General features: G+C 45.4%; 1 protein-coding gene across 2 annotated transcripts; it reads left to right on the forward strand.

Moving 5' to 3' along the window:
* The first annotated feature begins 528 nt into the window (after positions 1–528).
* Positions 529–27,205, forward strand: ints6 (integrator complex subunit 6). Of its 2 annotated transcripts, XM_080019399.1 has the most exons (18): positions 529–970; positions 1,101–1,178; positions 2,275–2,424; positions 6,611–6,700; positions 9,220–9,403; positions 11,267–11,392; positions 11,904–12,055; positions 12,272–12,424; positions 12,747–12,879; positions 16,569–16,663; positions 16,763–16,873; positions 16,980–17,198; positions 18,960–19,086; positions 19,209–19,351; positions 19,568–19,751; positions 21,212–21,646; positions 25,077–25,170; positions 25,435–27,205. In XM_080019399.1, the coding sequence occupies exons 1-18, from the start codon at positions 860–862 to the stop codon at positions 25,526–25,528; spliced, it is 2,679 nt and encodes an 892-aa protein (XP_079875525.1). In that variant the 5' UTR covers positions 529–859; the 3' UTR covers positions 25,529–27,205. The 2 variants fall into 2 exon arrangements, with proteins under 2 accessions (XP_079875525.1, XP_079875526.1); XM_080019400.1 differs by lacking the exons at positions 16,569–16,663; positions 16,763–16,873; positions 16,980–17,198; ... (4 more) ...; positions 25,077–25,170; positions 25,435–27,205 and adding an exon at positions 15,834–16,140.
* The last annotated feature ends 7 nt before the right edge of the window (positions 27,206–27,212 follow it).

Consider the following 27,212-nt stretch of genomic DNA (forward strand, 5'->3'; position numbering starts at 1 on the left):
GAACTAAAAGGGAAAGGGCCAAGGCGTCCGGCGTATTCTATATAGAATCCGACCGACAGACACGTTCAAATCCCGCCCAAACGAATGTCTTTTATTGTTTTGTCTTTTTGTCCTTTCGATTCCGCGCCGCACACGGCTGCACCGACTCGGCCGACTCCCATGCGCCGCGCAGCAGGCGTCCCCCCCTCTCTCGCACGCCCGCGCCGGGTTCGACGGGCGAGGCGTCGGGGGAAAGGGCGAAACCGCTCCCCCCGAGTGAGACGTCGGGAGCCGAGTCGGAAAAAGGGGAGCGGAGCCTGCCACCACCCGCCCTCCCGAGCGGGCATGCGCAGGGGGAGGGGGGGGGCGGGGAGGGCTTGCGCCTTATTTGGATATGGTAATCAGGGGCCCGAAACAGCCAATGGAGAGGCGAGTCCGCGGGCACGTGACGCCGAAAGCCCGCTTGGGAGGCGGGGTCAGGCGCGGGGCTGAGATTAAAAGCGGCGGACAAGACAGCGCACTCAGTGTAGGGAGAAGCAGCCACTGACACTGAGGGGGGGAACTTTTGTTTCCATGAAACTTAGGGAAATTTGCAAAATACCACCAAAATTATTCAAACCCCTCGTAAATCCACAACCTGCCCCTAGGGTCGAAGGTTTTCAGTTGACTTTACCGAGAAAGGGCTTCTAACACTCACTGTTCTTGTACTTTTTTTTTTTCCAGAGAATGGCTGAGACAGACAGTTAGCCAGCCAGTTAGCCAGCTAGCTAGCTGAGGAGGGGGTGATACAGGGCGGCAGGAGAACAAAAGATTTTTTTTTTGGCGTTTTGGCCGGTTGCACTGACACCAAGTCCATGCCGAACGTGTCATCACCACCACAATGCCCGTGTTACTTTTTCTGATAGACACGTCCGCTTCCATGAACCAGCGCACCCATCTGGGCACTACCTATCTGGACGTAGCGAAAGGCGCTGTTGAGACTTTTATGAAGGTACTGTAATGAATGGATTTTGGGGAGAGACCCGAGTGGCATTGGCGGCTCACACCATCGTTGTACTGTTGCGATCTAAAAAAAAAAAATGCCTTAATAACCGTAAATAATTCTTGTACTATCTCCACAGCTCAGAGGGAGAGATCCGGCGAGCCGAGGGGACCGGTACATGTTGGTAAATTTTGAGGACGTTCCGCTCGGAATAAAGGTAGAGTTTTTATTTTCGCGGATAAATTGTCCTTTCCGCCCGCTCCACCACGTTGTGGTCGCCGCATCGTTTGTGTGGTGGAAGAAAATCTTCAGATCAGGAGGAGCTTTCGTACCCCTTTTAAAACATGGCCGACATTTTGTTTCAGTGTGAGCCGCAAGGAACTCTGGGAGTTATTTATACAGGGGGTGGGGTGGGTGGGGTGGGGTGGGGAAGGGAGGGGGCGACTCGCCTACTTCACTTGTTTGGGTAAACTAGCACTTTCTAAGGCATCGCCTCGGTCCAGTCCAGCCTGGTTGGATGAAGGGCTCGGCCCAGGATAGAAACTTTATTCTACTATACAATAGCAGCTCACATCAAAACCAGAGGCTATAATAATACAGTAATACCAATGCAATTGCAATATGCGATGAACCTGAAAATATGCCACTACACATTGAAAGTTAAATTTTAACTTTCAATCTAAATAATACGATGCGCCATAAAATTAACTGTTAAATCTCTGCTAGTATGGAAAACAAAGTGATTATGAAAACATACAATTTACATTATTATTTTTATTTTTTTTACATAGTTTTAACATCCCTGATCAGACTCGAGTCGAGCCATGGGAGGAGTTACAAAGGTCTCATGGCAGCAGCAGTAAACACTTCCTATAGCACTCCACGGAGCACTGTGGTTGTCTAAGCCGCTCTGTTTCTGAAGGCTCTGCTCTGCTACAGTGTCATGAAGTGGGTGGGAGTGGTTGTCCATGATGGCCAGGACGTAGGCCTTCCTCCTGGTCCAGTCACCTGGATGCTGGTCCAGGGTGACACAGGACAGAAACGGCTTTCTTTATTTACTTATTTACCCTCTTTTCACCCGATGCTTCTGCCCCCAGCACGCCGCCCCATAGAACAGCATATTATTGGCTTTGATAAGAACTGGCCTATATTTATCGCTGGCAGTACACAGTAATAACCAATGTTTATTTGTTTACCACTCATCTCTGCTATATGACGTGTTTGGGACTGTGTTAGATATCTAGTTATTAAATGCATGTATAGTTCTATTAACAAAACCGTCTCTTCTCCCCACCCCATATCTCTCCCCCAAGGCTGGATGGAAAGAGAGCCATGCAACGTTCATGACAGAATTGAGGAACCTCCAAGCAACTGGACTCACAACTATTGGCCAGTCTTTGAGGACCGCTTTTGATTTGCTCAATCTCAATAGATTAGTGACTGGGATAGACAACTATGGACAGGTATGTTGTACCGGAAAGGTAGAAAGAGAACTAGACTAGTAAAGTGACTTGACAAGGTATTGCCGCCAAACCACAGTGTCCCGTCACCCCCAGTCTTACAAGCATCAAACACCAGCACATTCTGGCCCCACCCGCACTTCAAGGAACAAGGGTTCATGAAACAAACTGACAGCCATAATGTCAGTAGCCATTATTGATCTCTCACTGTTATTGGGTTGGTTTTTGCCGGGAGCATTGATGGGCTTAGAATTACATAGGCTATACTCATTTAAATTAATCTCTTAAGATTTTATATAAATTATATGGATTGTTAATTTATAACCTGGTGTTTTATTGAGCAGAGGAAGCTCTTCAATAGAAAATCTTCTATGATGATAAGCAATTCATTCCCTGCTTTGGCCGATGTAATAGTTTACTAAATGTTAATAGTAAGGTAAAGCTTGGCCACTCATTGAGTGGTAAGCTTTGTCTCAAATTTCATATTATAAATATCAGGAACTTGGGGCCCAAATGATGTAAAGACTTTTTTGTGGAGAAGAATGAAATGTAACTAGTAATGGAAGGATTTCTCATGAAACCTCTTTAATAATCTGCTCGTTCTGTTTAAGGTGCTCATGATCTATGATTTTAAGAGAAAGATGTGGTCTCTTAGGTCTATAGGATAAGCTCAGAAAATCACAACATCAGACTTGTTAACTGCAAGGCTGGGAAAACAATTGAATGCGAACACAACATGGATACACTTACCGTTTTCCTTTCATGCTGTGTCCGGTATTCATGGCTGCAGTGTGTGCAGAAATTGGTGCACAACCCGGTTATGGTACTTTTGTGATTTGATATTGTATCAGGGCATCTGCTTTCCAGTCAGAGGGTAAAAGGGGAAAGAACTTGAGGTAAGTAGTAGGGAGGATGGTCGTTTAGCCAGCGTTTCCTGAGAAACAAAGGGAGGATCTCCTCCGTTGAGGATAATTTGTACATACAGTGTGAATAATGCATGATAGTCACTTAGGAGTCTGAGTGGCAAGTACCACGCTGCCTGGGAGGCAAAATGCATACATGGACAGAAACAAGCTTGTTGGAGGGACCAAATTAGTTTTAGTCCAACCCAGGCTCTGTCACGAGATTTAGTCCAAAGACTAATATCGTGACCTCTTGGCTGCCCTCATAATCATTTAATTTCCTCCTAATCTTTTAAACATGAGGCAAGATTAATTTTTGAAAAGAAATCATTTGCATTTAAAATTCTGTCTCACCATGACTGTGTACCCAATGGATGCAGATTGGTGCTAATGGTCTAGGATTGTCCCTAAAGGTGTCCTTGCCATACAAACTACTGTCATCAACCCATCTCATATGCTGTATTGTGCCACTTTTAAACCGACAGCTAATATTTGTAAGGAAGTTCTCAAGGGGAGGCAGGCAGGTGAACTTCAAAAATACTTAAGTTAAAATTGAGGTTATTCTTATATTATGTTGTTTAGGTTTTTAGAGCAACTAATTGTTAATGGCATGAATGTTTTAATATCTTTTGAAGTCTTCATCAAATAGTGGTCAGAACTTGTCAGATTTTCTTTTAAATAAATATTCCGGTCTTCCAATAATCTTTTTCATAATTACAGTGACCATCTGAACCACAATTTAAGCTAAAGGCAGTCCAAACAACAAAGGCGCCATTTTTTTAAAGCATTTTAGACGCTGGCTTGCCTTTTATGGCTTTCATAGGCAGACTAAGGGCTCATCGTCGCTCTGATAACAGGCACACTGACTTGCGTAGGCTAATATGTTTGCCTGGTTGTTTGCATCAACCAATCAGGAACCCCAAACCTAGAAGGCTCTGTAGCTTAACATTTTACTCTGAGAAATTAATTTAGCTGTGCAGGCACTGGAGAAGCATTGCACACGAAGTTGCATGCAATGCTTCAATGCCTGAACTTCTGCAAACCTGTTGTGATGGACGGACAGTGCACTGGATCGCCGTCACTTCTTGACAGTGGACCCAGCTATACATCATTTCAGAGGGACTTCATTCACAGTTTATTTATATAAATTTATATAAAAATTTTTGCCAAAAGGATCTACTGTATATAGATCTACACCGATACCAACAGAGTATTTTATTAGATACCTTTTCTTTCTACTATACCCATCATGTGAATGGAAGCATTCAGTTGCGTAAAATGCCGCCACTCCTCCCCATCAAAATGATTTTCACACCAACACATTTTGAAAATGTTAATTATTGAAATAATTATTAAAAAACTGTACAAAACTGTACAATGAAGTACAATGAAGTATTTGTGCAATTAAAAGTAATTAATTTAACAAGACATGGGTGGGGGGGTGATTACAGTGAGGAAAGCCTGTCAATGTTCATATGGGCACCTGACTGTTGTTTTAAGACATAGTTTTAACATCCCTGATCAGACTCGAGTCGAGCCATGGGAGGAGTTACAAAGGTCTCATGGCAGCAGCAGTAAACACTTCCTATAGCACTCCACGGAGCACTGTTGTTGTCTTAGCCGCTCTGTTTCTGAAGGCTCTGCTCTGCTACAGTGTCATGAAGTGGGTGGGAGTGGTTGTCCATGATGGCCAGGACGTAGGCCTTCCTCCTGGTCCAGTCACCTGGATGCTGGTCCAGGGTGACACAGGACAGAAACGGCTTTCTTTATTTACTTATTTACCCTCGTATCACCCGATGCTTCTGCCCCCAGCACGCCGCCACATAGAACAGCATATTATTGGCTTTGATAAGAACTGGCCTATATTTATCGCTGGCAGTACACAGTAATAACCAATGTTTATTTGTTTACCACTGATCTCTGCTATATGAAGTGTTTGTGACTGTGTTAGATATCGAGTTATTAAATGCATGTATAGTTCTATTAACAAAACTGTCTCTTCTCCCCACCCCATAGCTCTCCCTGTACTACTGTATATAGATCTACACCGATACCAACAGAGTACTTTATTAGATATCTTTTTTTTCTACTATACCCATCATGTGAATGGAAGCATTCAGTTGCGTAAAATGCCGCCACTCCTCCCCATCAAAATGATTTTCACACTTGTACATTTTGGAAATGTTAATTATTGAAATAATTATTAAATAACTGTACAAAACTGTACAATGAAGTATTTGTGCAATTAAAAGTAATTAATTTAACAAGACAAGGGGGCGGTGGTGACTACAGCGAGGAAAGCCTGTCACTGTTCATATGGGCACCTGACTGTTGTTTTAAGACAGACTTGAAAAATTGTGATCCTATCCTTTAACAGACTGTTGTAGCTACTGCTGCTGTAGTGACCCAATCACACGCCTTGTTAAATCGAAAAACCCTTCCGGTGATTGGCTGCTTGTCTTGTTGTGTGTTGTTATGTACTGTGGGTGTCATGTACTTATTCTTATTATGTAACCAAATGTATTGCTTCGAGGGGGAAAAAAAAAAAAAAAATGCAGCGTGTGCACACATCCAGTAATATAAGCCTAGCTGTCAAGGGTGTGTGAGGCACCAGGACCCTATGGGAACGGTGTCATGGCAGTGCAGTTACACAGGTCCTGGTTCAAGCTCAGGTTTTCATACAAGTAACTCAAGTTATTATGAGCTAATCAATCCCACATAGCTGTGGAAGGATGATGGATGGTGATGCATGCCACACTCCTTTAGATTTGTTAATCAGCACAAAAAGGCTGCTTTCATGATATAGCGTTCCACCTTTGAGAGGGAGCCCTCATGGGATGTACAGTGGCCTTATGGAGTGTGTCATGAGCTGGCGAGGCTCTTCTCCCCTACTCTGACCAATGCCATTTTTGTTATTGTCAGAGATGTTGATGTAGCCTTTCTCTCCCTGCAGACGGCACTGCTTCTATTTATTATTCCCTAAGGTTAAGGATGTCTCTCCTCACCCTCCCACTTCATGTAGATCCCCTGTGTATTATATATATATATAACACTACTTATTTTTGACTAACTTTAGAGAGAGAATAAAACACAGAACCTCTTGAAATCTCACTCTTTAGCTTCAAATGCAGTGTACTGTGACAATAGCATCTACCCTACCTTATTATTTATTCTTGTTTTGGTGGTCCTGCCATTGTGTATTTCTTCCTTTTGGCTCCTTCCTGAATGGTTGATGTGTTTTAGTTTAATCTGTCCCTCTTCTGTTTTTTTTTTTTTTTTTTTTTTAGGGGAGGAACCCCTTCTTCCTGGAGCCAGCTATCATCATAGCCATCACAGATGGCAACAAACTGACTAGCACCAGTGGCGTCCAGGATGAGGTCAGCCACGGTCTCTCTAGAGATGGACTGTCCCGCATTCCCTCCTCATCACACACAAATGTTCACTTAAACACAAGCACCCATAACTCCTGTAGCACCGTGTGTGTGTGTGTGTGTGTGTGTGTGTGTGTCTGTCTGTCTGTCTGTCTGTCTGTCTGTCTGTCTGTCTGTCTGTCTGTCTGTCTGTCTGTCTGTCTGTCTGTCTGTCTGTCTGTCTGTCTGTCTGTCTGTGTGTCTGTGTGTGTGCGTGCCGCTCTGACCCGTCAAGACATGGACTCCACAAGACCTCAAGGTGTCCTTTGGTATCTGGCACCAAGATTTTAGTAGCATATCTTTTAAGTCCTTCAAGTTGCAAGGTGGGACCCCCATGTATCGGGCTTGTCGTTCCAGCACATCCCACAGATACTCGAGATCTGAAACATTTGTAGGCCAAGTCAACACCTTTTAAACTCTTTGTCATGTTCCTCAAACTATTCCTGAACAAATTTTTTGTAGTGGCAGGGCACATTATCCAGCTGAAAGAGGCCACTGCCATCAGGAAATATCATTGCCATGAAGGGGTGTACTTGGTCTGCAACAATGTTTAGGTAGGTGGTATGTGTCAGAGTAACATCCACATGAATGCCAGGACCCAAGGTTTCCCCAGCAGAACATTGCCCAAGCATCACACCACCTCCGATGGCTTGCCTTCTTCCCATAGTGCATCCCGGTGCACTATGGGAAGCGGAGACGTGGTTACCTGGTGCTGCAACGCAAACGCACCCTACCATCCACATGATGTAAAAGAAAACATGATTCATCAGACCAGACCAGACCACCTTCCATTGCTCCATAGTCCAGTTCTGATGCTCACGTGCCCATTTTAGGCGGTGGACAGGGGGTCAGCATGAGCATGTCATGCACTGTGGGTTCCGACACCTTTCTATCATAGCCAGCATTAACTTTTTCAGCAATGTGTACTAAAGTAGCTCCTTTGTGGGGATCGGACCAGACAGGCTAGCCTTCGCTCCCCACGCGCACTAATGAGCCTTGCGCGTCTATGACCCATTTGCCCATTTAGTGGTTGTCCTTCCTTGGACCACTTTTGGTTGGTACCAATCACTGTATACCAGGAACACCAAGACCTGCCATTTTGGAGATTCTCTGACCCAGTCATCTAGCCATCACAATTCTGCCCTCATCCCATTTTCCTGCTTCCAACACATCAACTTAAAGAACTGACGGTTCACTTGCTGCCTCCTATATCCCACCCCTTGACAGGTGCCATTGGAACGAGACGATCAGTGTTATTCACTTCACCTGTCAGTGATTTTAATGTTGTGGCTGATCAGTCTATTACACCAAACAAAGATGATTGTGATAATGGATTAAGGTCAAACTTGGTCACATATAATGTGACTCATAACTGTTAAAATCATAAACCTTATTCTTATCATAAAATATATTTGAATAGTTAAAACAGCTGGTAGGTTTTAGTTAATAGTTAACAGCCTGAAGCAAGTAGGTTAAGCTATGAAGGTCAGAACCCTGAAACGAGTGCAGCGGCTCCTAGACAAGTACGTCTCCGCTCTGTATCCTTGTCTGCTGATTGCTCTGGTCACATGGATTCCCTGAGCCTCTATATGGTTCTTGAGCCGTTTCTAACTCTCATTCTCTCAATGATCGCCTCCTCTGCCACCCACACAAGCAGCAGGCAGCTGGAACATTCTCTCACTCACTCCCTGGGAGAGCATGCTATTAAGCCATATACCTCTATTGTTTTGATAAGAACAGAAGCGCAGCTTTCCTGTGCCTACATAAAAAATAACTGCAAAGGCGGTGGCTCAGATGGTCCTGCTTTATGGTTTCCATAGATGTACTACGCTGTGAGCTTGGAGGGCTGTTATGGTGCAGCCACTGGCACCTTCTGTTATTTAAGGTTCAGCTGTGCAGTTCACAGATAGTTGTAATATTAAGGTTATCATTTTGCCCCACCAATGCCAAAGAGATAAACTAAATGATCCAAATTTCGGTATTATATGTCACACAGCGTTTTAAAACTCAATACCTTAAAGTATGAAGTTTCCATACCAGGTGCTACACAGCCCTGAAACCCTAGAAAAACCTTATACAGTTTTGTGTGCAGATTTGATTGACGAGAAGACCTTGCTGGCTAGTGAATGTGATGTATGGACTGTTCCACCACTAGTGATAAATGCACTTATGGCAAATCATGTGAAAGTATCTGCTAAATTACTGAAATGTAAGCACAAAATTTGAACAAGCAGTGCAGCACAACTGTTTACACTGCAGACATCTGCTGAATTTGGTTTCTTTCCATAAATTCTTTGTTGCTTGTTTCACGACCTTGGGATTCAGTCCTTATGGTATTAACTATACACCCTAACACATCCTCCTGTATAATTGTCCATTCTGCTGTCCATGACTGATACCTCTGCCGTGACTCACATGCAAAAGGAATACATCAACTCACGTCTTTTCCTCCACATTTACACGGTCTCTGTTTTTTCATCCTTCAGCTCCACCTGCCCCTTACCACCCCTCTGCCGGGCAGCGAGCTGACCAAGGAGCCCTTCCGCTGGGACCAGCGCCTATTCGCCCTGGTGTTGCGCATCTCTGGCCACACTTCCGTGGAACCCGAACCCATGGGTGGCGTCCCACCTGATGATTCGGCCATTACCCCCATGTGTGAGGTTACAGGAGGTAAGGTTGATGTGGAGGAAAATGGCAACAAGTGTCAATATAACTTTTATAGTGACTTTCAGGTGACTTAACATCCAAAGCTACTCGCTCGTGAAGCATTTCAGATAATTCTGGTCTTAGAGATTCTTGCTGATCTACATCATTTCAATACCAGGCCCTGTATTGCTTTGCAGCTCACCGTTTGAGTGTAAAAGTTTTTGGTTGAATTTCAAGACCTGTAATATCAGAACTCACAAGCTCACACTAATAAAATGATCGCAATGCATATTGAATCTGCAGCTAATAATAATAATAACATTGTTGAATCGAAATGTCACTCCCAATTCCCATTACTATATCAAAGTTGTTTATGATAGTGTGGGTGCCGCTGTGTGTATTTATATATTTTTGATTTAGCTTAAAATTGTTGGTTTCACTCTACTACTTAAATTGTAGAAACCAACGTGAACATGACTGTGATAATTGGCGAAAATTTAGCATTTAGTTTTCTCATTTAAAGCACCACACAATCGTCTTTGCTTTTCATTTTTCATATAATTTTTTATTTAATATTGAAAGTAATGTGCACTGGCCCTCCATTTGGTTAAAATGCAATGGGTTTTTTTGATGTCCCATGCATTCCTCTCCATGGAGAACAACAATCAAACGTCAGTGTTTTCAAAATCCAACTCTGCTTCAACCTGGTAGACCCTTTTGAAGTTGTTGAATGTTTTCAGACCAAATATGTACTGTAACTGTTGAATGAGTGAGTTTACCATTTAAACACTCTTTTTGTTTTCATGTATTTTCATTAAACTTGTAAAAACGGTAAAACAATCTGCATTCTTAAAGTGGACTGCTTTGATGGTGAACCTTTTTATACAACCTATTTACTTAACCATGTAAGACATCTACCATTTTCCAAAAGTGACTAAGTACATTTAATCTGTCATTGGCAAATTACTGAGTAAATGTAACTTGAAATGTGGATTTATGGACTTATCCATCTTTGGAGACACATCAGTCTTTTACTCCATAGCCGAGAGAGAACTTGCCAGGCCATGCTCAAAATGATTTATAACAAGATATGAATAGCGATTTCTTAAATGTAGGCCAATGCAGAGCTAACAAACTATCCCAAACAATACCAAAGAAATGCAACAAAGGGGGTATTGTTGTTAGGGAAGACATGGATGACATAAACAAGTCAGCCAGCTGTTTTGTTTACCTTGTCATCCAGGCAAGGTCACATGCTATTTTCATCTCCTCTTCAGCATGTATCTATTATTTTCCCTAGTGTTGAGAAAATAAACCCTTTCTCGCTGTTGAAGTCCATAGCCTGTTCGTCAGCCACCCATTTAATCAATCCTTCACATCTCCTGGTTTTGACAATAAAGCAAGTGGGAACAGGCTAGAACAGCTGTGATGGTGGGGTTAAGATGAGAACAGGCACCGCTCACAGAGCCATAGGGCTGCCAGTAGGCTAGGCTTTCACAAGCCGACCAGTGGCACTGAATGCCAAACATGACACAGCTCCCGCAGACAATGAGTCGTGGTCTATATGCTGCCTTTCCATTACTGCTGATGGTGGAGCAGACACAATGCCAGGGCCTATTGAAACGTGTCTGTGTGAATGGGTACACGGCGGGTCGCTGGAGGTGAAGTGTCAGACAATAAATGTCGCAGGCTGCCTGTCTGATGAACAATGAGGGCTTATCAGCAATAGCAAATAAGACTGACTACGGGTAGCGCACATAAACGGGTAGTGAACTTCAGTGCACTCTGAGAAGGTTTTCCACTCATGTTGTGAATAGTATATCGTTTTGGCGCAGAGAATTTACATATTCTCACAAAGCCAATCTGTTTTTGTCTGTCTCCTTGCAGGACGTTCCTACAGTGTTTTCTCCCAGCGCATGTTGAACCAGTGTTTGGAGTCTCTGGTGCAGAAGATTCAAAGTGGCGTGGTGATCAACTTTGAGAAGACGGGTCCAGACCCGCCACCACTTGAAGGTGAGACAGTGATCAAGATCAGACTCCTGCAAAGCTGAGCTTCCCTTTTTTAATTGGGGCAAGATGCTTGTACTCTCTCCATCTCACTCCCACTCGACATTTTTCCTCGTTACTGAGCTTTCGCTGTTGCCCAACCACCACCAAAGGGTATTTTTTCCTGTCAAAATCCCCACCTACTGTACCTATTAAAACATTGCCTTTGCCTTGTTGTGAAAGCCCTCAGAGTATCAGCTGAAGGCAAGCCACCTCCGCCCCCGCTCGGTTTGCTGTTTTGATCACAGGCCGCCTAAAGAAATCAGTGTTATGATGGACTGTGCCAGAGTGTGTTAAAAAGATAAATCACATTCTCTGGGAAGTTTCTGTAGATAATGTGATCCAGTCTGGGACATGAGTTTGTTATTAGTCAGCTGAATTTCAGCTCAAAAACAACAACCCCAAATATTTTCACTTTAAAAGTCCATCTTACTATTCTTCCCTCTCACTCCCTATCCTTCTATCTGTGCCTATTTAGACTCTCCAGCCGAGCCAGTGAAGGCCGGTCCCCAGACGTGGTACTGCTGTCACAAGCTTATCTACGTGCGCCCTAACCCCAAGACCGGCGTACCCATCGGACACTGGCCTATCCCAGAGGCCTTCTGGCCGGATCAGAACTCTCCCACACTGGTGAGGAAACATTCACATTATGGATTTCCCTTTCGATGTGCGGGATGCACTGTTCTCCGAATAAGCTTTGTTGGTTCCTATGTGACACAACACCAGGCTAGACATGGTCATGGCAGTGATAATTCATGACAATTGTATTATTTTGATCGGTTCGTTTATTAAAGTGAATGGTTGATTTTTATGACCTTGATTATGACTATTCTTGTCCTTGACCAGCCGCCCCGCTCGGCCCACCCTCATGTGCGTTTCTCCTGTCTGGACGCCGAGCCCATGGTCATAGACAAGGTGCCCTTTGACAAATATGAGCTGGAACCCTCGCCTCTAACCCAATACATCTTGGAGAGGAAGTCTCCCCACACCTGCTGGCAGGTTGGCACACACACACACACCGATTTGTATGTCTGACATAGATTAGTCAATCGTCCAAGCATTTATTTAAAAAACACTGAGTTTGTAAGGTGGGATGATAATTGAATTTGTTGTTCCCAATGGTATTATACACTGGAGAAACATCTTCAGACATAGTCATAGCATGGTATTCTGTTTCGTGTTCCAAAATAAGATTGGAATATTTGTGTTTTGATTTGAAAACTGATATCCACATGGCTTAAAAATGTATTATACATTCTTGTACTCTAAAAACAATACAGCCCCTCTTTTCTTAACTTGCTGCCTTTTCTTCCCTCTGTAGGTGTTTGTGTGTAACAGTGCCAAATACAGTGACCTGGGTCAGCCTTTTGGCTACCTGAAGGCCAGCACAGCTCTAAACTGTGTCAACCTGTTTGTCATGCCTTACAACTATCCTGTGCTGCTGCCACTGCTGGGTAAGAAACAAATGACCGTTCATCTCTATGAGATTACAATTTTGATTGTAATATCAAGATGGCGCCACCAATGGCAGCCACTGTGAATTGGTGCGCGTTATTTTGAGTCTTTTTTTTTTTTTTTTTTTTTTTTTTTCCTTCTTCTTCTTTTCGGTGTTAATGTTGTTTTTTTGCGACGGCACATGGGTTTTCATCACAAGAGAAGAGATCCTTAACATCAGGGAATCTACTCCTCTGGATTTATTCCCAACTTTTCTCGCTCCTTCCATGGAATTATTTGACATTGTGGTGAAAGGTGCTGTGGCCCCTGGCCAAGCAGTGAGACCCTGGAGGGTTTCTGGGGCAGGGGGTTACGCAGGGCGCTGCAGGCGATATCTCTTTCCAACATGCATTCACTGTGTAAGAATATGGACGAGTTGATGCATTGTGGGGAAGAACGGAGACTTTTCTCTTTGGGTATTGTGTTTGAAAAAGTCAAGGTTATGTGGAACTATTCCGGAATTTGCGCTACAGCTGCCCGGCTTCCAACTTTTCCAAGCCGACCACGACACTGAGCTGATGCGCAAAACTAGAGGTGGAGGAATCCGTTTTTACGTGCACGATGACTAGTGCAGTGACGTGGAAATCATTTTGCGTAAATGTTCTCCTGATCTGGAATCTTGCATCATGAATTGTGAATAGTGAGTTCACATCCTTCATTTTGGTTGGTGTTTACATTCCACCGCAAGCCAACATGCAGGAGGCACAGCAGTTGCTCGCCGATCAGATACAGGATGTGGATAGGAAGCACCCGGACTCCTAGTTCTCGGGGACTTTAACAAAGGGAACTTAAGACACAAACTCCCGATATACAAGCAGTTTATCAACTGTCCGACCAGAGCAGAGAACACGTTAAATCACCACCGTCCGCAACGTGCATCACGCCGTTCCCCGTGCTGGGCTGGGAAACTCTGACCATGAATTGGTCCACCTGATCCCTGCATTCTGGCAGAAAGTCAAACTGTCTAAACCTGTTGTGAGGAGAACCAAGAAGTGGAGTAGCGGCGGATATGTGCTCCGAATGTTGCAGCTCCAGAAAAAACAAGCTTGTTGAATCAGGAAAAGGAGGAGATTAGTGACCCGGAAAGGGAGGTTAAAGTCAGTCCCCTTCCATGACCCAACGGCATTATGACCAATGGCGACAAGGGCTGCTCTCAGAGCAAGAAAAGGCCAAAGTTCGCCTCAGGGGCTTGCACTGAGAACACCCCAAGAACCCATATCGCCACATCAATTTGTTCTTATCTTGTTCTGAATACATCTTTTTGGTCCAAAACTCTACTTCTTTTTAAGTGTACCTCTACCTTACCCACCCCCCATCACATCTTCTCACTCTATTTCGGAGAGAGACATTTATAAGACTATTCAAAGGGCAGATCAGCTGGAGGGGAGGCTGTCTCCCCCTCCACACTGAAACACTGTGCAGACAAACTGTCTCCGGTGTTGAGACATTTTTAACACCTCACTGGAGGCCTGCAGGGTACCAGCCTGCTTCAAAGACTCCAGTCTTATAGACTACCGACCCGCCGCGCTGACCTCTGGTGGGGATTAATACTTGTGAATGCCTTGTGCTACGTCACCTCAAGACTATCACCAACCCCCCCCCCCCCCAGGACACACTGCAGAGCCTACATAGCCAACAGGTCTGTGGACGACGGTCAACGTGGTACTCCACTTCATCCTCCATCACTTGGACTCTCCTGGCACCTACACCAGGATCCTGTTTTTGAACTTGAGCTGTGGATTCCATACCATCAGCCCAGCTCTTCGGGACAAGCTCCTCCAGCTGAGCGTGCCCGACTCCACCTGCAGGTGGATCACTGACTTCCTGACTGACAGGACTCAGCACGTGAAGCTAGTGAACCTAGTGAAGCGTGCGCGTGTTGGACTCTCAGACTGTCAGCACCGGCATCCCCCAAGGTTGCACCCTCTCCCCGCTGCTCTTTTCGCTGCACACCAGCGGCTGCACCTCCAGACACCACTCGGTCAAGCTCCTGAAGTTTGCAGACAACACCACCCTCATCGGACTCATCTCTAGGTGACCAGTCACCCCTGGGCCACACCAGAAGTGACACGTCAGCGGCACAGCAGTGCGTCAGATACGCTGCCATGTTAATCAATGTGGAAGGTCACACCAAGCAGAAACATCAGTCGGCGAACATCGTTTTATAAACTTTATTGGGATACTGTACCTGCCGGCAACACGAAGCAGGACGGTCTGCTTGCTGCTTGGAGTCAACTATGTGGGGGTTGTAGTCAAACTTACTTGTCAAGCAATAGATTTGTGTAGTAGAGATTGTTGTTTATTAGGCATTATTAAGCTATTAATTGTTTTATCAAATATAAAGTAATATCCATTTTGCATGTTTTTCTTCATTTTAATAATCGAACCACAAATAATTGATAACAAAAAATCATCAGAAAACACTATTACAGAAGCTGTAGCTCAAAAAATACACATACTGTATAGATTGTGGAAATCTCCTGCATCCTCCTCTGGTTAATGGGATCAACCCATGGCTGCCGTCCCTGGCTTCTCCCTATATAATGTATAAATATAGTGTAATATATTTAAAGACTTACTCATTCCACCGATACAAGGTGTTGTATTCAAGCCAGAAGTTGCTGTGTGAAATATAAACAAATGTTAAACTCACAAACTAATCAAACTACGTTCATAAACAAACAGACTCCAAATGCAAATAAAATTAAAAGTAAATGGTTGAAATTAAAAGCAAAGAGTCACTGAACTCACTTACCTATTGAAAGTCGATAAATTTCACAATTTGAAGTTTTAAAGTTTTGAGAATGCTGTAGAATGAGTGAAGGCGGACCCAGAAGAAGTTGACGCATCGTCAAATGACGTGACGCTTTTGTGTTGGAGTGACGCTGACTATGTCACTTCTGGTGTGGCCCAGGGGTCAGCAGACAGATGCAAGGTGGACCCACTGGCTTGGTGGTGTGGCCAGAACAAGCTAGAGCTCAACCCTCTGAAGACTGTCGAGATGGTAGTGGACTTCAGGAGAAGGCCAGCAGATTTGATCCATCAGTACCAAAACCTCATGCCCCAAGAAAAGCTTTCTACCCCGTGGCAGTGGGACTGTGGGACTCACCAACCGGCCCCTCTGCCCCTCCTGCCCCCCACTGACTGTCTTTCACACACACTATGCCGCCACACTGACTGTCTCTCTCTCTATCACACACACAACTGCCTCCACTGTTTCTCTCTCACTCACACACAACTGTGAAATAATGTACATTCAATAACACTGGTGTCACACTGTACATAGGGTAATAAGAAAGCAAGAATTTAGGGTTTTCCACCCATATACCGTAAGAGTAATTTATCCTGTACATAGTATAGCATTGTGTGCTGTATATCTGAACTTTCTGTTCTGTATCTTTGGCCGTCAGTATATATCTGACATTTTCTTATAACTATATGTTTTTCCTATTTTTATTCTCCTTTTTTCAGACTGTTACCCTTTTTATTTTTTAATGCTATGGCCTGTACTAGAGTGCACCAAACCTCACCAAAATAAATTCCTTGTACATGCAAATTTACCTGGTAAAATTAAACCCATTCAGATTCTAATTGAAGGCTGTGATCGACGCTCTGGTTCCAACCATGTTTCCTTTCTTTCTCCATGAAGATGATTTGATTAAAGTGCACAAGTTCAAGCCTACCATCAAATGGCGCCAGTCCTTTGAGAACTACCTGAAGACCATGCCTCCATATTACATCGGGGTGAGCGGAGCTGAAATTCCAGCCATCTTTTTTGTGTTTTCAATGCATGAAGCATTCACCGTATTCATTGTTTCATCTTGCCAAATTGTTTGCATGTAGTCCCTAAGGAAGGCGCTGCGGATCATGGGAGCGCCCAACCTCCTGGCAGACAACATGGAGTACGGCCTGAGCTATAGCGTGGTCTCCTATCTCAAGAAGCTAAGCCAGCAGGTAGAATGTATATGTGTGATTGTGTGTGAGTGAGTTGTTTTACCGATTTGTATAACTTCCCGTGTATATGATCCCAATAACTGTTTACATGCCTTCCTCTTCCCAGTCCAAAATAGAGTATGACCGTCTGATTTCCTCGATTGGTAAAAAGCCTCTACCAGAGACGGGTATCAAGGTGCGCTGGCGGGGCGGGGGCGGCATATCACTGGCTCAGCGCAGGGACTTCAACCAGCTGCTGCAGAGCATCACAGGGGAGGCCCCAGCCCTGCCGCAGGAGCTCAACACCAAGGAGTTCCAGGGCTTCCACTTGGCACTGCTCAACAAGGTACCACGTGTGTTTTCTCTTCATGCACTGAAAGCCATATATATATTGGCAATGTTCCGTATTGGCATCATGTGGGGAAAACAGGAGCTGGTGTCAACGTTCAGTAAAAGGGACAGGGCGAGGTAGAACAGGTGGAGAGTGTTCCTTCTCCAGAGGCAGAGTGTAAGGACCGGTTGAAAATGATCACACTGATTTAATAATTTGCGGTTAGGGTTATTGCGTCCAGGCACGGGGACTCTGTCCCTGTGTCCCAGCTCAGTCAGCAGAGAGAAGAGTCTGTCCAGGAGGGGTGGGGAGATGGGAATTGAGGCACTGGTCTCAGAGCCGGGGGGGGGGACAACTATTCAGATTCTACGTCCGTTGCAGACAGATTGTCGCATCTACACTGGACATAAGGTACTAACCCTAACCCATTATGTCCTGGATCCGTAATAGTTATCTAATGTGGGAATAGACTCCATATGGAACTTCTCCATAAAGGTGGTCTGTGTGACTGACTACCTACTGCCTTTGATATATATTTTTTTTATCTCTCAATGTTATGAATTCCATGTGGGGAAAGGGGCTTTACATTGCTACAAATACATATTAAAATTGTACTTTAATGTAAGTTACAATCTCTTTACATTGTGACTAATGTTACACAAGAGAAATATTGATCCAGATATTGTCTAAATAAAGGCTCTAATAACGCTAAGGTTATAGATGTTTGTGGGGTTGTAAAGGGAGTGATGCAGAAAGAAAAAAAATTGCGCATTTGCATCTTGGTGACAGCATCATAGCGAGAGGTTTCCGATGAGATAATGTGGTGCAGCAAAGAGGTCCAGTCGTCATGGAAACAGGTGTAAACATATTTGGGGAATTCCTCACATAGCCCTGCCCTTCCAGTAGCTGCAGCAACCAGGGAACGTAATCATGTGATGTTTTTGTGACGCCACAACTTTCCCACTATAAAGCTGAGCATTTCGGGGGTATGGATTCGTGGGATACAGCGAGCATGGTGGATACGGTCACGCAACATATAGCATTTGATAACGGAAGAGGGCAGAATTACAACTGGATGTGAGCCGTGGTCAAAACACACACTGTTTCGCACATAGATATAACACACGTGCAGTGAGACTGTAGCACAGTTCAAAACAAGGTCTTGCATGCAGAAAAAGAAGCTGCTGTCAGCTTACGCCAAAGAAGAAAAAGGAACATACACACAGAGGCATCAATAAAGAAGGAATTCATAGCGCGTGCCATCATCTGGGTGATAAAATAACAGAAGAGGGTTGTAGCGGAAAGGTGCAGGCAAACCGCCATGAGAGCCCAAGAAGATGATGATTTGGTGAGAGTTTGGGTGTGTGTGTCTGATTATATTTATCCATATATTTATTTTTGAAACAAAAAAAAAAAACATTAGCATACAGCTGAACCGGATAATTGAGGGGATTTGTTCAGAAATCTGACTTTTTAACTGTCTCAAGGGTCTTCTCTCTCTCTCTCTCTCTCTCTCTCTCTCTCTCTCTCTCTCTGTGTGTGAGAGATTTTTTTTTTTTATATATATCAGACTCCAGAGATTCCACCTCTTGACGTTCCGATGCCATGCTTGTGTTGTAACCTTTGACCGCCTGCTGCTTGTTGAAGAGATGGAGTGTTTGAAATAGGCTTTCCCTGCCTCAGGGAGGCACAGCTCTAGCTTCACACATCTGGTTCCTGCAGCATTTTTTAACAATCCAAACGTTGCATTCCTCCTCTCCCCTCTTTCAATGCCAGAGCCTGAAGCCGCAGAGCTTCAGGAATCCCTATGACATCCCCCGCAGTCACCTGCTCGACCAGCTCAGTCGCATGAGAAGGAACCTTCTTAACACCAGCATCTGCTCCCTCAGAGGGCAGGACCCAGGTAGAGGAGACACTCATGTCCACACACAAACTAAGCACTTCATTTGAGTGTGTCTTCTATGGTGGAGTATACCAAAACGGTGCAGAGCATTTAATCAATCATGTCTTCCCTTCTGTACCCAGACCAGCTCCACAGCGTGCCAATCGCCCAGATGGGAAACTACCAGGATTTCCTGAAGGCGGCGCCCCAACCCCTCCGAGACGCAGACCCTGAGCAGCCCAAGCGGCTGCACACGTTCGGCAACCCCTTCAAGCTGGACAAGAAGGTATGTGCTGACTATAGAAAAGAGTTGTAACTTTTTTCTAACATTTTATTTTTCATGTCTAGCGTTTTTCTAACAAGTAAACAGTTGTAACATCTGTTTACTTGCCACTTATTGACAGGAGTGTTTGAGCAGTGGGGCTTTCTGCATGGCAGCTGCTGTTTCAGTGGTTTTTGTGTCATGGGAAAATGGCTAACTGTGTCGCGCCGTCACTCACAGGGCATGATGATTGACGAGGCGGACGAGTTTGTGACCAGCCCACAGAACAAGGGCAAGCGACCGGGAGACAGCAGCAACATGCAGGGAGGGGGGCCGAAGAGACGGCGCTGTATGTCCCCTCTGCTGCGATTGGGCAGGGCTTACACACCGCCAGTGACCCCGCCCGCTAGCCCTCGGTCCTCTGGTGAGTTCCAATACATTATATGACTTGACATCAAGCTTTTTAAGTCACATGCCAAATTTACTTGTTCAAAGTGTAGTGTGTGTGTGTGTGTGTGTGTGTGTGTGTGTGTGTGTGTGTGTGTGTGTGTGTGTGTGTGTGTGTGTGTGTGTGTGTGTGTGTGTGTGTGTGTGTGTGTGTGTGTGTGTGTGTGTGTGTGTGTGTGAGTGAGATAATCAACAGGTATTTGGACAATTATAGTTTATTAAGAGGTAACAATTGCAAAAAATAAGGTGTGTATTTATACACTGTATATGTATGTATTTTCATATTGTCCAATCGTGGCTACTCGGGATCGTCGTTAGGCGATGCGATCGCCAGGGGGCGGCGGGAGGTTACATCACACCGGCAGTGAAATGCCATCATGGACGACATGGAAAGAAATATTTATTTGTTTTTATTAAATAATTTATTCTGTGTTTAGCTTTTTTATTTTTTATTATTGACGTTAGAATTTTATTTGCATTAAAAATTTTAGATAGTCATTTTGAGCATGACTCAGCATCTGCTGGAGCTTTGAAATAATCTAACCTTTAAGCTTTCTGCAAGCAATACAGTCAAAGCGCCATGAATAAACATTTATAAAAGAGTGAACATTTTATTTACACATTAAAATCTATTTAATAACAATGTCTCCTCTATTCAAACAACAGCTCCCTGTTTAAAAGCCGGTGTTGTCTGTGTTTAGTGACTTAGTCATTTGGAGTTCTCAGGCAATACGTATTTGAGGCCCCTTCTCCACCTTGTGCAATGGTGTAGGTTTTGTTTGAACATAAGTTGGGATCTGGGGCTCCTCCCCCAGGAAATTTTGATTGTCAAACACTTTATTTCCTCCATTCTGGTGATTTTTTTTTTTTTTTTTGTGTACCAACTTGTGCCTTTTCTGCATCAATTTATGGTTTAAATACCTTTTATCCATTCAAATTCATTCATCCATTCAAACACACAACCTTTTTTTGGGGGCAGAACAAATGCACGCCTTCTAAATATTGAGGGGGACATGTCATTTGTCTTTGCGGATGCTAATTGAGTCCAGTCACATTAATTTCATAGTTAAAACAAATGCTAACCGTAAGAGCCGTCTCTTTTCTGTGAGCCGGCTCACTGAAATGAGACTAACTTTTGAACACTACCTTTCACCCTCACCACCACTCGGGCACGCAGCTCAGCTCAGCTCAGCTCAGCCATGGGCAAGCGTTTATGTCGAGCCCTGCATTACAGATTACAACATCGAGCTGAACTAAATTGTTTTGTGCAACATGATTTAAGGAACTGCAACAATTTCAAACTGTTGTAAAAGTTCTACGTTATCCGTAAAGGCAATTTAGGGAAGTTTCACCTTTTTTTTTTTTTTTTTTTTTTTTTTTTTTTTTTTCTAAATATATAAAGGCAATTAAATAAAGAATATGCACATACTTCCACAGACGCTGACGTTAACGATGGACTACCAGAGCCGGACCTGATCATCAACCACCTGAATGAGAACCACTACAGCCTGGACGAGACCTCCAAACCAGAGCCTTCCAGGTTGTCGGACCCAGAGGGGAACCACGAGGCAGCCGAGGACCCCCCAGACCACCTGGGAACGTGGCATGATCTGGAGGAGGGCGCGGAGCTGCAGGAGGAAGAGAACGGCCGTGCCCTGGATGGCGAGTTCCAGCATGGCGGGGAGGGGGACAGGGAGGGGGAGGGGGAGGGGGAGGCCTCGCCTTCGCCCTCGCCCTCGCCTTCGCCTGAGGCGCGGCCCCTGCGCTACCCGTCGCCTGCCTCCCTCAAGAGGCAGATCCTCAGCGAGTGCCTGGAGGTCAACAACCAGCTGAGGGGGCTCATCACCAAGGAGATTAGGAAACCTGGCAGACGTACGTAGAGGAGTGCCCACCCCCACTCAGACATTAAATCATTTGGCATTTGTCTCTATGAAGCAACAGGATGGTTTTTCATTAGTGTCTCATGTTGAATGCATCGTGGAACTATTATTCGTATTCAACATGTTTATTTATCACATACTGTACATATACATACATTCAAGCATGCATATATGCAGTGAAATGTCATTGCAGCGCACCCGGAGGTTATGCACAATAAGGACTAAACTGACACAATAGCTTACTAACTTAACCGGCTGATTCCTAAAATGAAATGTAGTTAGTAAATAAAATAAAAAGGGAGTAAAAATCGTGTGTGTGTGTGTGTGTGTGTGTGTGTGTGTGTGTGTGTGTGTGTGTGTGTGTGTGTGTGTGTGTGTGTGTGTGTGTGTGTGTGTGTGTGTGTGTGTGTGTGTGTGTGTGTGTGTGTGTGTGTGTGTGTGTGTGTGTGACATTATACAACAGTACATTTCAGCAATATAGTAACTCTGAACAGAACAGCAATACAGCACAGTATGCTATAACCCAGTACAGTGATACAGTATGCAACATATGGTACAGTAAGGCTGTGGGGTGTATGTGAGTGTCTCAGTGAGGCCCCCCCTGGTGAGTTTAGGGTTGACAGTTGTTATGGCTTGCATGAAGAAACTCTGCCTCAGTCTCTCTGTTCACACTGTGTGACTGCGGAGGCGCTTGCCTGACCGCAGCAGCTGGAAAGGTCCATTGTTGGGGTGATGAGGATCCTTTATGATCCTGCGGGCTCTGCTACTACACCTCCTTGTGTATAACTCCTGCAGGGAGGGGAGGGTAGTTCCAGCTGTACGTTCAGCTGAACGCACCACCCTCTGCAGGGCCCGCCTGTCCTGGGCAGTACAGTTCCCAAACCAGGCAGTGATGTTGCCTGTCAGGATGCTCTCCACTGCTCTGGAGTAGAAGGACTTGAGGGTCCTCACAGAGACCCTGAATTTGTTTAGCTGCCTGATGTGGTAAAGACGCTGCCTCGCCTTTCTCACCCGAGTGTTTGTAAAGTCCATGTAAAGTCCTCCGTGATGTCGACCTCCAGGTACTTGAAGCTGCTCACACTGTCCACAGAAGTCCCATTAATCACCAGCAGCGCGTGCGTCCCCAGTTGTAATCCTCTCCTAAAGTCCACAATCAGCTCCTTAGTTTTGCTGACGTTCAGAAGAGCCTGTTGTCCTGGCACCAGAGTGACAGGTCAGCTACCTCCTTATGGTAGGCCTTGTCGTTGGCGGCGGCGGTTATCCGGCCCACATAACTGTGTTCTCAGCAAACTTGATGATGGTGTTGGATCTGGACCTGTCCACACAGTCATGTGTGTACAGGGAGTACAGTAGGGGGCTGAGGACGCAGCCCTGTGGGGATTCTGTGTTCAGAGTGAGGATGCTGGATGTGTGCCTCCCCACCTTAACCACCTTGGTCCTGGTTGTGAGGAAGTCCAGGATCCCAGCACACAGCAGCGTGTTCAGTTCTTTCTCCCGCAGCTTGACAGCCAGTCTGGTGGGGGACTATTGTATTGAAAGCTGAACTGGAGTCATTGAACAGCAATCTCGCATCGGCCCCATTCCAGCCATCCAGGTGCGTGAGTGGATCTGTTCTGCCGGTACGCGAACTGCAGCGGGTAAATGTAGAGGGAGGAAGGCAGATGTGATCCTTAATCAGCCTTTTTAGCATCCTTCACCGCCCTTCAACGTTTATAGGACACCGCTTTGTTATTGGTCGTATTTCCGGAAACAAGACCTTCGTTGGAAGCGGCCATGCGAGCATTCAGAGTGCCGCGGATGGTTTTATCAACCCATGGTTTCACCGTGGGAACGATGCTATCTGCTAACGTAGCTTTGAAGCTCATGGCTACTTCTGAAAACTCTCTAACGTCACTGGAGCTTGATTGGAACATGTCCTAGCCGACGTCACTCAGAGGATCCCGAAGCGCGTCCTCTGATTGGTCCTACCACCGCGTTTACATCCCTCGTCACTACAGTTCCACGTACGACGCAAGGTTTGTAAACAGAAAGTAACGAGATGGCGCCGTGGTCTGATTTGCCGAAAGCAGGGAGCGAGATGGTTTGTATCCATTCTTGTACAGTGTATAGCAGTGGTCCAGAGTTCTCTCCCCTGGTGGCACACGTGATGTGTTGGTGGAAATTAGGCAGAACTTTTAAGGTTTGCCCTGTTAAAGTCCCCAGCCGCCGCCACAGTCGCGTCGGGTTGTTTGTTCTGAAGTTCACACATCATACAGGTCCGACAGTGCTGTGTCAGTGTCCACTTGAGGTGGAATATAAACGGCGGTGATGATGACTGTGCCGAATTCCCGGGGGAGGTTGAATGGACGGCATGAGATGCTCAGCTGTTCCAGGTTTGGCGAGCAGGAGCGGGAGAAAGACTTGATGTTATTGGGGTTACACCAGCTGCTGTTAGTCATGATGCAGCTGCCTCCACCCTTGGATTTCCCAAACTCACTCGATCTGTCAGTGCGGAACATGGAGAAGGCCTCAGCTGGATGTATGCCGTGGTCCGGCACCAGCAGGGTCAGCCATGTCTCCTTCAGGCAGAAGGACTACAGTTCCTCGTATCCCGTTGGAATGTAATCCTCACTCGAAGGTCATCCATCTTGTTCTCCAGGGACTGGACATTGGCAAGGAGGATGCTGGGCAGAGGTGGACGGTAAGATTGCGACCTCATTCTGATCTGAATGCCGCCTCGCTTAACGCGGTGCTTCCTCTATCGGGCCCCCGCGTGGAACAGCGGCTGCGTTGTTGTTATTTTGCTTAATGACAGTGTTGGCAACTAAAATCTCCACCAGCCACTCTGGATCACCGGATAAAATTTCCCAAAGTTGTTCTTTTAGGGAAATTTTTATATCCGCCAGTGCATCGTGGTCGTAGGGGTTTTTGATGGACATACTCGAGTAAAACAAAACAAAAGACAATAGAAAAACGTGCGTAATGGACAGGGAGCGCTTGAATTCTGACATGTAATGGCTCTTCATCATATTATTGTTAGAAATGGGAATTGGGTGGAACTTTCCAGATCCATATTTTAATGATATCCACCTGCCGATTAGATATGCAGTGTGATTATCTATGTATTGTGATTTTTGTGAGTATTGAAATTCAAATTTTTCTCTCTCTCTCTCTCTCTCTGTGTGTGTGTGTGTGTGTGTGTGTGTGTGTGTGTGTGTGTGTGTGTGTGTGTGTGTGTGTGTGTGTGTGTGTGTGTGTGTGTGTGTGTGTGTGTGTGTGTGTGTGTGTGTGTGTGTGTGTGTGTGTGTGTGTGTGTGTGTGTGAGATCATGCTCTCAATGTTGAAAAAGCCAAGTCTTGGTTTTTCTCATCCCAAGTGGCCATGATACTCTACTGCTGTCTACCCGAACGGTGCTCTTATCCTCCTCCTGTTGTTTCATGCAGATTATGAGAAGATCTTTCATTTCCTGAAGCAGATCCAGGGCACGCTGGACACACGGCTCATCTTTCTCCAGAACATCATCAAAGAAGCTGCCAGGTGCTGAACTCAATCCACCTGTTAAACCTAGTGGTGCTCTGGCTCATATGTTTTGGAAAACTGGGCGTCGTGTAGATTGAAGGGCTTGGAAGGGGGCCGTTTGTCTTTCTGTTGTTGGTCCTGTTGTCCGTCAAGGTCATCAGTGCTGTGATGAAAGAAATCGATACCACTTGAAATCTTTACCACAAATATCATTCCGTGCTTTTATTTGATCAGTTTTGGTTATCAAGTGTATGACTTTTTCCTCTTGCGTTCTGTGCGCAGGTTCAAGAAACGCGTCCTCATCGAGCAGCTGGAGAACTTTCTGGAAGAGATCCACAACAGAGCCAATAACATGAACCACGTGGAGGTGCTTTGAGACTGTTGCTCAGGCCCAGGCAGAAACCCCCGCCCCGCCCGAACCCCCAAACAACTCCTACTACCAGCACCCACCCCAACCAACCACCAATCGGAGAAAGGACACCCACCTCTAAAGCCATTGCTTCCACCCGTGGACCCTCCAGTTTTCTCTCTGTTGTGTCACTATCAGGGACAGTTTAATGGATGAACCAAAACAACCCAAAGCCACTGGGACGGCAGCGTGGATCCCCCCCCCCCCCCCCCCCTTGAGGATTCCAGTTATCCATAGGGGGGGGGGGGGGGTCGGTCAAGTTTATTTCTACAGGTGACCATTGACAAAAAAGCACTTGTATGTATGCAAGCTGGCTTGCGCAATCCAATTGCCCGGCCCGTGCGTTTTTGCATTCCATCCCAGAAAAATTTCCTCTTGTGTAACCTCCGTAGGCCCCCCCCCCCCCCCCCCGCTGATTAGACATAGTGTTTAAGTGGAATGTTGGAAATCCAAAATGAGAGAGAGTGTGTGGAGTCGCTTGAGGATCGGTGGAAGCTCCTGATGGCAGGGCGAGGCGTTGAGGTTGTGTGCGTTGTGGGTTTTTCCTCCCACTCAGGGTAAACAGTTAAGTTTCGTCAATGCATTGGATTCCTCCTCGACGACTGTCCCCCCCCCCCCCCCCGGTCCAATCTTAAATGACCCGCGTTGGGAGAGAGGCGGCTCAATGCACTTCTTGGTGTTCCGATGAAATGGGAATTTGGGACTTCAATATGACCACTCGCGCAACAGAAAAAGCACTCCACCAATGTGTCGGCGGACGCACATGGCTCGGCACGACTCGATGGTTTGTCAACTTTAAAGGCCCCGCCTACCCGACCAACCTGCCAGCGAGTCGCATTTTAAACAAACTAACACCTCATTGGTTGGGTTCCCTCCATCAAAAAATTGTCCCCTTTCGACTTTCACTGCATTTGAAGATGCCGCGGCGGTCGGTGATCTTGTTACTCGTCTTCAGCAATACGTGATTTCATTCCGACTCGCAGCAGGTCTAACGGGGGAGGACTCGGACGATGCAAAACATTGGTGGAACAACCATTGATGTACAGGGACTAAGCTCAGGAACCGACACTAATGCATTGCAGTTAGCAATATTGTTGGCATTAGTTAAAACACAATATCTTTTTACTTTTTATTGTAATCTGACAATGGCTGACGTGCAATGGTTACTCACTTCACCTGCGGGGGAGGGGAGGGGGGGTGTTGATGATCTGGTTTTGGATGTCAACTTGTCCTGTGTGCTGGTAGCTGCCAAATATTTAATCCCTTACTCCTTTCACCGTGAATCTCAAACCAACTCCCTGTCTCTTACCGTAACTGAAAGTTGAATTTCGGAGGGGGGGGGGGGGGGGGGGACTTTTACAACATATGCCCGACAATATTATTGGTTGAGCCAATCTCCACCAATGTGGGACGGTGCGGTGACACACAAAAGGTGGTTGGTTTAAGATTCCGAGAGCAGCCCTCTTCCACTCTCTCCCTCCTTGGACAGGGACCAAAATCTGCCATACTTTGTCTGTGTTTGTGAAAGAGGACGCTACCAAATGAAAGTATTTTGAATACACTGTATAGATGTAAATAACGTTAGAGTACTATTTAAAGAGAATGTTCAGTGGAAATGGCCTTTTTGTAAGTATTTCCATGAATAAAGTTT

Source organism: Zeus faber (assembly GCF_960531495.2).
Source record: "Zeus faber genome assembly, chromosome: 18".
Classification (NCBI taxonomy): domain Eukaryota; kingdom Metazoa; phylum Chordata; class Actinopteri; order Zeiformes; family Zeidae; genus Zeus; species Zeus faber.